The 12,242-nt window shown below is 39.3% G+C and overlaps 1 protein-coding gene across 1 annotated transcript; it reads right to left on the bottom strand.

Annotated features, from left to right (window-relative positions):
• Window positions 1-3,143: 3,143 nt before the first annotated feature.
• On the bottom strand, window positions 3,144-12,194 carry SKP2 (S-phase kinase-associated protein 2, E3 ubiquitin protein ligase; the record flags this gene model as incomplete). The annotated part of the gene is made up of 9 exons (XM_010191152.1): window positions 3,144-3,342; window positions 4,501-4,608; window positions 5,300-5,351; window positions 6,801-6,928; window positions 8,295-8,393; window positions 9,716-9,850; window positions 10,302-10,445; window positions 10,727-10,838; window positions 11,944-12,194. Coding segments are annotated over 9 exons (1,228 nt in total), but the record flags the coding sequence as incomplete, so codon positions are not given.
• Between the last annotated feature and the right edge of the window lie 48 nt (window positions 12,195-12,242).

Below are 12,242 nucleotides of genomic sequence, written 5' to 3'. Positions count from 1 at the left end.
CACTATCTGCTTGAGTTAGCAGGATTGCAGACCAGAAGGGCAAGTAGCCATATACTCTTTCAAAATTTGGTAAGTTCAGGAATTATCAGAATAAAGCTCTTAATGTCTAAAATCTGCAAAACTGGTTTAAGGGTAAAGATGCAAAGGACTAATCTTTCTTTAAAAAACAAAACTCAAACAACCCACCAATGCCAGTTAACATTAATTTATTACTTCCTAGGACTTTATTACTGTGTTACATCAGAGGTTTAGTTATTGAAAGTGTCCTTCAATACCTGAATAGACACATTGACAGCAGAAACTCTACTCCCTACTTGTTTAGAGACATTTGTGTGCTGTAATGTTTTCATGGAAACTGGTTAGTCTGATCAGGGTGCATACCTCTTCATGATGCCTGTCATTCCTTACTACAAATGCTGAGACTAAAAGGCATTGTTTTCAGGCCTTACAGGCCCAATGTATTATCTGGTTTAGGGCTTAGTAAGAGATTTCACAGTCAAATTCCTAATTTACTTAGCAAAAATGGAAACCTGACCTACTCATGAGTGGCCTCTACTGGTTTTGTCTGTATTTAATTGCACTTCTGTTGAAGCATTTACTGGTGAATGCTTGATTTAAATAACTAGGATGATTCAGAGATCTATAATAGATAAGCAGTAAGCAGTAATCCTTTAAGGATTCTACAAATTACAGGGGATTGCAGTACAGACAACTTACCTGGTAGACAGTATTCCATGACAGGACCGAGTATTGGTTTAATCTGCCTGTACTGGCCTCTTTAATATACTGAATCAAATCCACAGTCTTTTCATTTAGTGCCAGTCCATACTGTTCTGCTAAACTAGCCCTGTCATTCTTGGCTTTTTTTAAGAAAGTGGTGTTTATACATTGTGTAATAAAACTTAAACTTAAGACACATGAAGCTGTCCTGTGCTTTATTTCAACTTCCAAGAGTGTTTCATGTGCTCAACTTCTTTTCCCTTACTGTACAATTTGTTTTAAATAATTATTTTTAAGTCTTCATGCTTTAGGTAAAATATAGAAACTTATCTATGCTTGGAGCTACCAAGTAACTTTCTTCAGTGAGGAAGTCCTTTCCCAGAGGACTTCCATTAGGCATCTGCTACAGCTGCCATCTTAACCAATAAACCTGCAATGGAAATGTTTGTCATCTTCCAATATCAAACCTGGCACTTAAAGACAAGTTCAAGACTACTCCTAGCTAAAGCCATACTACTGTCCCAATTCTGTACAGGGTTTTAAAGCAGTCCATTAAATGCTAGATGTATTGGTGATAACACCCAGTCCTCTGTACCTCCATTGTTTAGACATTGCTTGGACAAATTTCTTTTTTTAAACCCATGACACAGTTGGTGGCAAATCAGGGTAAATGTTCTCTTATCCATCAGTCATTTTGTACAATATAACAATTCCTTAATCTTTATTGAATGCAAAATAAATTTAGGGTTACATTGTGCATAGGGAGAAGAATTTACAATAGTGCAGTTCTGCAAAGATTCACTTTCTTGGGTTACTTACACTGTTGAATTTAATAAACCCAAAACATTTAGATTATCATATTGTTATACTATAAAAAACAAGTTAAATCCAATTCTAGTACCCATACAATCTTTTCCACAGTAATCAATCTTTTCTGTACTACCAGGTATTTATTCCTGAACTCTTTTCTTCAGACTGAAATGGCAAACACTATAACCTTTGCAACAGCCCCACAGTAATGCTGTAGGCTGACCTTAAACATCTATGAATAAACTCACCACCTGCTTGCTTACTGCATTCATGGGAAGAGTATCAGCACATTCACTCTACACAGGCTGCACACTGTGCCCTAGGATTTCTCAACTAATACCTGCTGGAACATTCCAGGCTTATGAACAAGGACCCTGATGATAATTTTATTTCAAGTTATTACTTGCCTCTATCCTTTGTTTTTTTCAGGGTTGGGTTGGGTTTTTTTTGGCCTTGATTTAGACCCTTATTTAGCTTTTCTTAGGACTTAAAAAAAACAAACACTGGGCAGTAGTTGTTAGTATTACAGATACAAGTGAAATGATACTACAAACATAAGCTATTATAATAAGGGAAACTTATGTCTCTTAATATCACCAAAGCGCATCTTCCTTTCAGGACTCCTGTGCTGCAGTTCAACATTTTGGTTTTGGTCTGAGATCTAGAACCATCTGAGCCCTCCTTCTGCAAGATTTCTGCCAATTAATCAGTTCCAGCTGAAAGATCATATTCTTTAGTGGAAGTACAAGAACACACGTTTTATCAGAGATCAAGCTCATAGAAGCTACTTGAGATTGCGTAATAGACACTCAGAAAACCTAGCACCACAACATGTAACAATTGACAACCAGCATCTACTTTTACAGATGCTTATTCAGAGTGGGCTTTTTGGACTGTATTTTGCTAACAATGAAGAATACTAAAAACAGATGTTACCTTTGTGGTCTGCTAAAGAAAATCTTCACTGTAGCTCCTTTATACTGCTGCTTAACTTGTACAGGACTGGGCTGTTTCTTAGCTGCTTTTGTGTAGACATCCCTTCCCCTATTTACTGTTTAGGTTTGGTGAATTCAAACAGTGGGTAGTTTCTCATCTTACTGTGCATCTTGTTCAATAAAGAGTTTGAATAGGTTTAATACCATTATTCATTTTGAGTTCTGTAGACTTGGACCAAGACAATTCCTTAATAAGCCTCACTAAGGTATCTAGCCCGTCTACAACCTGTTTCAGAGTTGTAGAGCTAGAAGAATTAACCAAAAGCACCTTTAGAACAACTTAGAGAAACAAAAGCTGCATCAGAACCTGCAACAGCTGCTAGAGACTGATGTTTTTAAATCACAATGATTGTTTCATAATACTTTTTCCAAAAAAAGCTCTTTTGTGATAAACAAACACTTAAATCTACATTTTCTCACAGATCAGATTTCTAAAGGCTTTAAGTACAAAAAAAACCCTGTAAAAATATTTATGAAACTACATTAAGGTGTAAATCAGAGTTAGAATGTTTTTATAATAATAGTACTATGATTAAAGATGCTCCAGCACTCTGCCTCTTAAGGAGCTTCAATACACAGCATGTCCATCGCAACCAGTGCATTGTCCATGATCATGATCTACAAGGATTTCAGTCTGCATTTGATGCCCCAAATCTCATGGTTCGTTCTAGTGCCAGTACTTGGCCTTGCAATACTTGTAAAATAAAAATAATTGATCTTCACTTCAGGAAGAGCTTCCTTGAGGAGCTGTAGGGAGCTACCCGTCACTATTCCAAATACCTGAAGAGTCTTTAATGTTGAAATTTTACCAAGTTCTCTAGAAAGAGAAAAATACGATATTAATCATGAACTTGAAAACTTTTTTTTCAGTCTATACCCAAGTTAGATAACTGCATTTCTACTACTTTTTAGAAGGTAACTACTAAGCTAAATTCCCCTTCCTACTTTTTAAAAGCACCTGTTTGATTGAAACCAGTTCTCTGTACTGATAAGTCAAGAAACCAGCTGAGTAAGTTGCTTCTTGCTGTTCTCCCTCACAGTAAAAGCAAATTGTTTCCTCCCCTTTCACATTTCCCTGGACTTAAATATTTAGAACAAATGGAAGGCATTGCCCCAGATGAAGTTTCAGGATGTGGCTCAGAAGATGCAAGCCCCCAGCTACCATCAGTCTCCAGTCTCTTAGGATGTTTTGGTAAGCAGCCAGTCCTTGATTCTCCATTGCTTCATGGTTCCCCATCACATTAACTGTATATCTATAGGCAAGTGCTGGACAAAATTGAAAGGCAGGCACACAGGCTATCATCATGACAGCACACACTACTACAGAAAAGGTTCTTCAGATTCCCATTTTGATAGTCCTGTTCCTCTCACCTCTTTTTCTTACTGTTGATTATTTGTTTAGCATTGACATCCTTCCTGAGATGATTAAAAGGGATAGCTGCTATACTAAAAGCCAGAAAAAACCCCAAGCGAGGAACTCTTAAGCTGTGTTTCAGTGGCTACCAGTAGCTGATGCAAGTGCACACAAAAGCAAAGGAATATAAACAGATTAGCTAGTCACCAAGTACTGTCAACTCTTACCTTTTCCAAAGGACTATACCTTCCTTGCTGCATAAATGAAAGCCTAATATGGACACCAATACTGGCCACTGGCAGGACTGGAACCTCCAGCTGTACCTCACCATGGTATAATGCCATTATGGGAAGGCACGATGCATACACTGACCAGCAAGTTCCACAAGTACAGACCGACATCATGGAAAGTTTATCTCAAATACCTTTGGTTCCTGTCTGGATTCTCAAAGGTAAATGATCTAGCAGTCAGGTTATTTTACCTCAGTTCCTTATTCCTAATTCTTCATACCAGTAAGTGTTTTAAAACAGTACTTCCAGTTTTAAACCTAAAATAAAGCAAGTTTAAAGTAACTTATGCTCTGTGTGAATAGCACACCAAAACCATTTAGAGATTACTTACACTAAGGCAGCAGGTGGTATCTGATAACATCGGCTAAGACACAGATGTTGTAAAGAGACAAGTCGAAAAAAATACTTTAAGCACTCAGGCTTCAACAGCATACTGTCACTGTACATGAGAGGACATGAAATAGAGGTTTAAGTATAAAGCAGCAGCACATTTGGCATTTCCAAAATTCAGGCTAAGAAATGTAATGATTATCAACTTCTTTTTCTACCACTTCAATAATTTTTTGCTCAATGGGGAAATAATCCATTTCTATTGATGTGTGTGTATGTTAGGGGGGTACAGAGGGATTTTGATTTTCATTGAAGGGCAAGTGGAACAGAAGCTTCTCTGCAGGCAGGTATTCTGCAGCCAAACTCATCCCATGAAAAGGCAATTACTTCACACATTGTGATTTCAAAATACTTTAATTGACTAGGTTGAAACCAAAATACTTTGTTTAGAGTTATGGCCAAAAATTATCTATGGCAAACAAATTATCAGAGCTCAACTAAACCCTCTCTGGGATGCTAAGCTCAAACTGTATGCTTCTTTCCACTGAACCTATCAACTACAATCACTTGTTAGTTAACAAATCCTGTATGTAACATTTACGCTGATGTAACAAAGAAATCTTCAATTTAGATGCCCCAGATTAGGTCATGCCAGATAGCAATTCTTTTACAGGCTTAGCATAGAACATGCAATCCTACACAATCATGCATTATTGCTATATAATTACTGCACTGTAATAGGGAATTGACAATCCCCTGAACCATAAGGATTTAAGGACTATTTGCCCAGGTCTTCTTACCTTAGATCTAAATGGATTAGACGAGGACACCTTTCCACCAGTGTTTTAACATCTGAAAAGAGGTCACACAGTCAGTCCATCTTCCACTAAGAAGAAAAATGTGCTTTATACAGCCTAATAACTTCCATACATGTTCATTTATATCTTCTCTACTGGAACCTCAGAATTGAGACAAGCTTTTGTTAAAGAGATACACATGCAAGATTTGCAGCACATAGTCTGCCTACCAAGATACCTTACAGAGACTTTTTTTTAATACTCAGCAAAACAGATTCATTTAGTCCCTAAAAGTCAATTGCACCAGCAATTTAGCAAGTCAATAATTCAAATGATACAGCTGTAGAAATCTACCAAGATACAGTAATGGTGAAATTTCAGAAATGCCTGAAATTCTTACTTGTAGCAGAAAATGTCAAAACTTTTCCACACAATCAAATATCTTTTCAGAGCATAAAGTTCTTTAGGCATCTCCATTTTTACACACGGAAAGTTCTTTCCTCGTGACAAAGTTATGGTTTTCCCAATTTAAACTATAAATTTTGTAGAACATCTTTTCATGAATCATCTGTGGCTCAGATACCACCTAAAAGTCCACTATTATTAGGCAAGGTGCTAGTCAATCTGGTATTTCAGAATTCACATGCAAAACCTAAAGAAAACACCACCTAAATTATGATGGTTAGTGAACTACTCAAATATTATGCCTTATAAGTTGTATTGGAACACAGTAATATTACTCATAGAAAGTGTTTTGCTAACAGAAAAGCTCTGCACATTTTCGCTAACAGTCAGATCAATAGCCCATGTTACCTGCTTGTCAGCCAATGCTGTATCATCACATTTGCTTACTGAGAAAATTTTTTTTACTACCAAAGCCATTTCACTCTTTATCTATGCTCTTGGCCGTTTTGCTGTGCCCTCTCCCCAGCTCTAGATTTCTCTGAATTTTCTATGACCCTGCAACTTTAGCCAACTATGACTCCTAGAACTCTATTAGAAAGTAAACAGTTAATGTTGATTACTGAGAATATTTGCCTTCCAAATTAACTGGTATCTGTAGGACATCATGTCAGGCTGAAATTCAAGTAGTTGCTATAACTGTTTTCTTTTGGACGATGCCTTCAGCAGCCACTACAGTACAAGCCTTAAGAAGGCTCCAAGAACAGTATCTGGAAGGCTAATTCACAGTGAAGCATGGGATGCAGTGTATCCTGCTTCCAGGACTCACTTCAGAAGTAAGGGCTATACCTTTCAACTAAAGGTGAAACAAGCTTTCACCTGACTACTTTTAAATTCAAAAGATAAATTGCCTCACCCCTCATGGCTGAGCCAGATACATGAGTAAGATTCTCTGACAGCAAGAACATCAAGCTATACAGAGCACAAAACCCATGTTAGTGCACTGTTTTTCTATACACACTGCAGATGCCAACCAGAAGAAAATATAAAGCCTGCTGCCTTATCCCATAGTGGGATAAAGGTTTGCCACGCTGGTATTTACCTGATATTTGCAGATTCTGTCTGTATCCACTTAAATTTAATTGTTTTATGTTTGAGGTAATATGAGTGACTGCTGCTTTGACATGGGTGGCTATGAAGCTACACCAGGACAAATTCAGCTCCTCCAACCTACACAGGAACAAAGAAAGAGTTGTTTGGAAGAATGACTGAAATACAGCTTGAGTTCTGACATTACCTATAACAGCTAATACCTTTAAGGCAAAAAAACTTGTAACTCACTTGCTACCAAGTTCACATATTCATGACTACAGATTACACTATGGCAATAATTAAGCACTGGAGCAGGTTGCCCAGCAAGGCTGTGGAAGCTGTCTTAGGAGGCCAGTGCTGAATTTAGACCCTGGTCTGGGCAAGGGGTTAAAGTGACTTCCCAAGGCCACTTCCAACTGAAATGGATCCAATAATACCTCAGGAAGTGAAATGGTTCTCTGTAGGGACAGCCATGGGGAGACACTGTATTTTCATCTTTCTTCTGGTTTGTGACCTGAATCTGTTACTACTGAACAGAGATGAACTCTTTACATGCTTATTACCTACAGCTTTGTTTTGTATGCAGGTGCTGTAGAGGTAACCAGAGAACAAAGACACAGTGAACAGCACAGCTAGCGCATTTATCTGGAAATCTATACGTAAATGAAAAAACCCAAACAGTTAAGTTGCCACTAGCCTTCCCAGGATCAGGTTCAGCATCTGCTATTCACTGTACACTGTACAGACTGCCATTCTCTAAAGAGCTCATGATCCAAGTAATCAGATCAAGCAATAGAAAGCATTATCTACCCATGAGAAGCAGAGAAAGATTAAGGTTTTGTCTGTTCACTAGCTTGCAGTTTGATTAAAAACATGCTTTTGCAGAAGTAAGGATTAAATAGATTGTCTGGCATCTCACAGGAAGTCAGCAGAAAGATCAGGATGTAAATCCCAGATTGACTGGGGCCCAGTTTAGTGACTTCCTGCCAGCAGATGGTTTAATCACCAGAGCTGTCAATCTGACCAGTGCTTCATAAAGTAAAAGCTTACTGAAGGTTTATTCTATCATGGATGGAAAGGCATAATGTTTTCTGCCATTCATGCTATACTCTGATTGCAAAGGGAGTTCTGGGACTCCACTTTTCAGTTTCAAAACACACACTTTCACTTTGTGAGGATCACATACTACTTTCATTAAGGAAATCAAATTTACATGATAATCACAGGGGTTTACCCACCAACAAGACTTCCTTTAAGGATGATTAAGGAAACTCATGAAAAACTACTGAAGTACATCTTTGCTATTAAAGAAGAAAATAGCTTGATGGAAGTAAACTGACTATTCAGCTAATAATCAACTGTTAGGCATTTAGCAACACAAACAAGCTCATAAAAAAGACATTAGTGACAAATACAATAGGGATGCCTATGGAAAAATATAAAAAGGATCTTTTTTCTCAAAAATACCAGTAAATAAGAACAGGAAAAGCTATTTTTGTCTTACATGGAACAGCTGCTCAACATCAGTTCCATGGCTTCTGCAGAAAACCGTGAGCATCCACAGAGATTCAGTCGTATCAAACTAGGATTCTTAGCAATGCTCCTGTAAAGAAAAAGAAAAGTCTGATAAAATTTAAGTGTTGGAAAACTGCTTGCAATGCTAGCATGTGTGATTAGTCTTAAGAACTAAGATCCTGGGCACAGAATTATGTGTAAAACATGGAGCACTACATCTTTAGTAAACTGACCAACTCAAGTCACTAAGGATCTCAACTCTGTACTTGCTGCATTACAGCACAATTTCAAAAGGGATACTTGACTATTTACTTGACCTTCCTGACAAGTCTGCATATAAACTAAGTTTAAGAGGAAACAATTTACTTCCACCTCCTCCTGTTGTGGCCATTAAACACACACTGTAGCTTATACAAGATGACTATTTCTACAAGTGGCAAAGCAATCATCCCATTTCTGAAGTCACTCCTCTGCAAGATGGAGGTTATTCCAGAACAACACACATGTCCAAGTGACATCCCCTTGAATGCATTTGTTTGCAAGACTAGGACAGACATGCAGTTGGCAAAACCTGGAAAAATCCTTACACCCAGTACCTACATTTGTACATCATGCAATAAACTGCCATCATCAGTGCCTTATTAATATTCAATTTTCAGATACTTTTACCTGGCATCAAAAGCCAAACTATCTGGTTTATTCGTACTCTTTTTTCCCCCCTCCTCTGGCATGAAGAAGGCACCAGAAAGCTTAAAACTAGAAAGAAGGGCACCCGCAGTCTCTGCCATCTGAGCTATGCTCCCTGGCGCCTCCACAACCACCTGATGTGATTGAACAGGAGGCTGACGGCACACCCATTGGTGTCTTTACAGTTTAACCAAACCACAGTTCATCTGCTTGACACAACCTGTAATTTTGCAGACACTCAGGATGAAGTTCAACAAAGAAGTGTGAAATGGTACAGAAACATAATGAGGATCTCATGGGAAAGCTGTTGAGACCCCTTAAAATGGAAAACAACCTCTGTGCCAAATACAAAGTTCTGTTGGGAGCACAGAAATGGAAAAATAAAAGTAGCTCAGCTGTACAGATTGGTTGTGGGAAGGGCAAATGGTCAAATTCTAGAAATTAGCAGCTTCTCCAGGCTCCTGCTATGCTGGGAAATGAAAAGACAAAGTCACCGAGAAACACTCTTCCAGAGGGGTGTTTCCTCCTCACCTCATGCCTTGGGGGACAGAGAGGAAAGAGGCAACTCATCTAGCCTGCCAGCTAGCTCTGTTGGGTGCCTAAAACTGGCCATTTCAAGAGATTCTCACAATGAACAGCTCTCAGTCACATTCTTTTGCTGGCCTGTGCAAAATGATAGTGCCGAACAGAAGGTATTTACCCACCTGAGTAAATGTCACTCACCTGATGATATCATCAGAAAGCACTAGTCCCTCCAAGCTGAGGTTCTGCAGCCTTTCACACCGACTAAGAATACTCTGGAGATCTGCAACAGACACTGTGCAGTTTGACAAATCCATATGTTGAACTCTGAGAGGTCTAAAAAAGGAGAAAGGCAGGTTACTAAAACTGCATTAAAACTTGTTCCACAATATATGAGCCAAAACTACAGAATTCTTATCTTCAAGGCACTACAGGATTCATGGTAACAGCTGAAAGTCTATCCTGCTGGAGTTAAATAATTTTTTTGAGCTTCCCACATAAAAATGCTGGAGATGCTGATAATTCTTGGTTTTACAAGATATAAACTGCAATTAAATGATGGTGCTTTATACTTCCAAAAACCACATGAACTTGATTTTAAATAACTGAGAGGTGAATGAAGATCCTCTTATTTCAACACATGCCTAACCATTGATCAGCTCTTCCACACTCCAGAGGCAGCACAAATGCTACTACTGGTGGCGACTGTAAAACCAAAAACATACAGAGAAAGTGTGAATAACTGAGACATGGTTCCAGGATCCAGAACATGCAGAAAAAGCCTTACGTGCTTGTTTTAAACAATGGATTCCCAATAGAAGATCTTGGGCAGCGGAATGCGGTAACACCTGCAGGTAGCAACTGTCCAAGCACTCCTGGAGGCAGATTTTTAACAGCCAGGTCGAGAGTCAGCCACAGAGATTCATCAAACCTAAGGCACAGAATTTTACTTCTTAGTGAGTTATGAAAAGTCAGAACTACGAGTACAATCACAGAAAGTTTTCAGTATCACAGGAGACAGAGTCAAGGGAAAGCTATTTAACAGAATTCACTATGTTAAATTCTGTAAGCCATCTTTTAAGTATACATACACATAACCCACACACAGCATAATTTGAATTTTATATGAATTAACAAAATGAGAACCAGATTATTTAGCAGTCTATGGAAGCAAAGGTTTTCTTAGTACTAATGATGAGAAGTAATACTTACGAAAGACGATGCCACCTCTTGCAAATCTGGGAAGCTTTTAGTAATTCTTTTAGGGGCAAATATGCAAAGACTGTCAAAAGCAATTCATCTGGAAGTGCATCCCAAGAAACACCTTTAGGGAAAGTGTAGATGTGTTCTAGTTAACACTGATGTCTTGTTTGGCTTGGTCATTAAGCACACCTCCACATCTCTCTTTAGGCAATACATACATCAGCCCACTACTCAACCGCCTTTCAGCTTTTCATTGTAGGAAGATACTATTACCATCTTTGCCTAGGTATGACTGGCAAATGCAAAGCTTTCCATAACATCAACTTAGAACATATTCTAAAGCTATGGAAAAACAATTTCCCCTGAGAAAAATGACAATAATATTTATTCACATACTTCTTTTGGAAACAAAGCATCTCAGTTACTTCCTTTGTATGCTAAGGCTTGCACAGTCCTCTCCTACCCCCACCCTGCTGAAATACCCACCCTTCCTATGCATGTCAGGCTCCCAGAAGGGAGCCCAATGTGAGCTGTGCTTTTGCATTGCACAGATAAAAGCAGGTACTGCAAACTGCTCCTTAAATCATGCACACTAACTACCACTCCCTCGAGAATCATCTGAAAGGATGTGGAACAATCTAAGACACAGGGTTCTAGAAGGTGTTGCCACTCACATGGAAGATTTCTTGGTGGTGGAGCTCAAGAACAGCTGCCTATGACCCAGCACTCCCTCTTACTTAAAAGTAGTGCTGTCTTCAAGGGTCCCAGACCTTCGGGTCACAGTCCTGCTCTTTTCCTGCCAGTCCCTTTCCAGCCCAGGAGCCTCACACTCTTTGTAGATCTCTGGCGGGGTGCCTTGCATTGCTCACAGCTTAGCTCCAGCAGGAGCAGTATGCTGCCCCTCTGGCACACCTCAGCCTACACAGAGATGTGGATCTTTTGTCTAAAGGGCCAAGTTACTTCTTAGATGCTTAAGTTTAAAAAAAGCACTACCACAATTAAACAAATCAAGCCTCCTTGAGTTTTGAAATTATACTGCGGACAGCAGCACAGAACAGACTTACAGAATGCTTTGGGTTGGAAGGGACCTTAAAGATAATCTAGAAGTTACATTCTGCTGGGATAGAGCAAAAAAAAAAAGCAAAGAATAAAGTACTGATGACTTGTGATACCCACTTTCCATCTCTACTGAAGGGTGAGCAAAACCTGGACCTGGGTGACGGTACCTGACTCTGACTCTAGGAGGTGCCGAGAGCGGCGATCAAAGACAAACTTCTCTTCCTTCTGTCGCTTCAGAGGAGGATAGGGTGGTGACTTCAGCAGGTCCTGCAGCACGTTTTCAACCTCAAGCTCGTCCATCCAATGGACAGATGCTCCCGTGCCAGAGGGAAGCTCGGAGCTCTCGTTGGAGTTCGAGGGCCTGGTAGAGTTGGTAAAAACATTGCTGCTGCAGCAGGGGATCTCCTGGAGGCGTTTCCTGCAGACACACCAGAACACACAGGCTCTGAAGGTCCTGCCAAGCTGA

Source organism: Mesitornis unicolor, unplaced genomic scaffold (genome assembly GCF_000695765.1).
Source record: "Mesitornis unicolor isolate BGI_N332 unplaced genomic scaffold, ASM69576v1 scaffold46818, whole genome shotgun sequence".
NCBI lineage: Eukaryota > Metazoa > Chordata > Aves > Mesitornithiformes > Mesitornithidae > Mesitornis > Mesitornis unicolor.
This window is presented reverse-complemented; position numbering and strand designations above follow the sequence as displayed.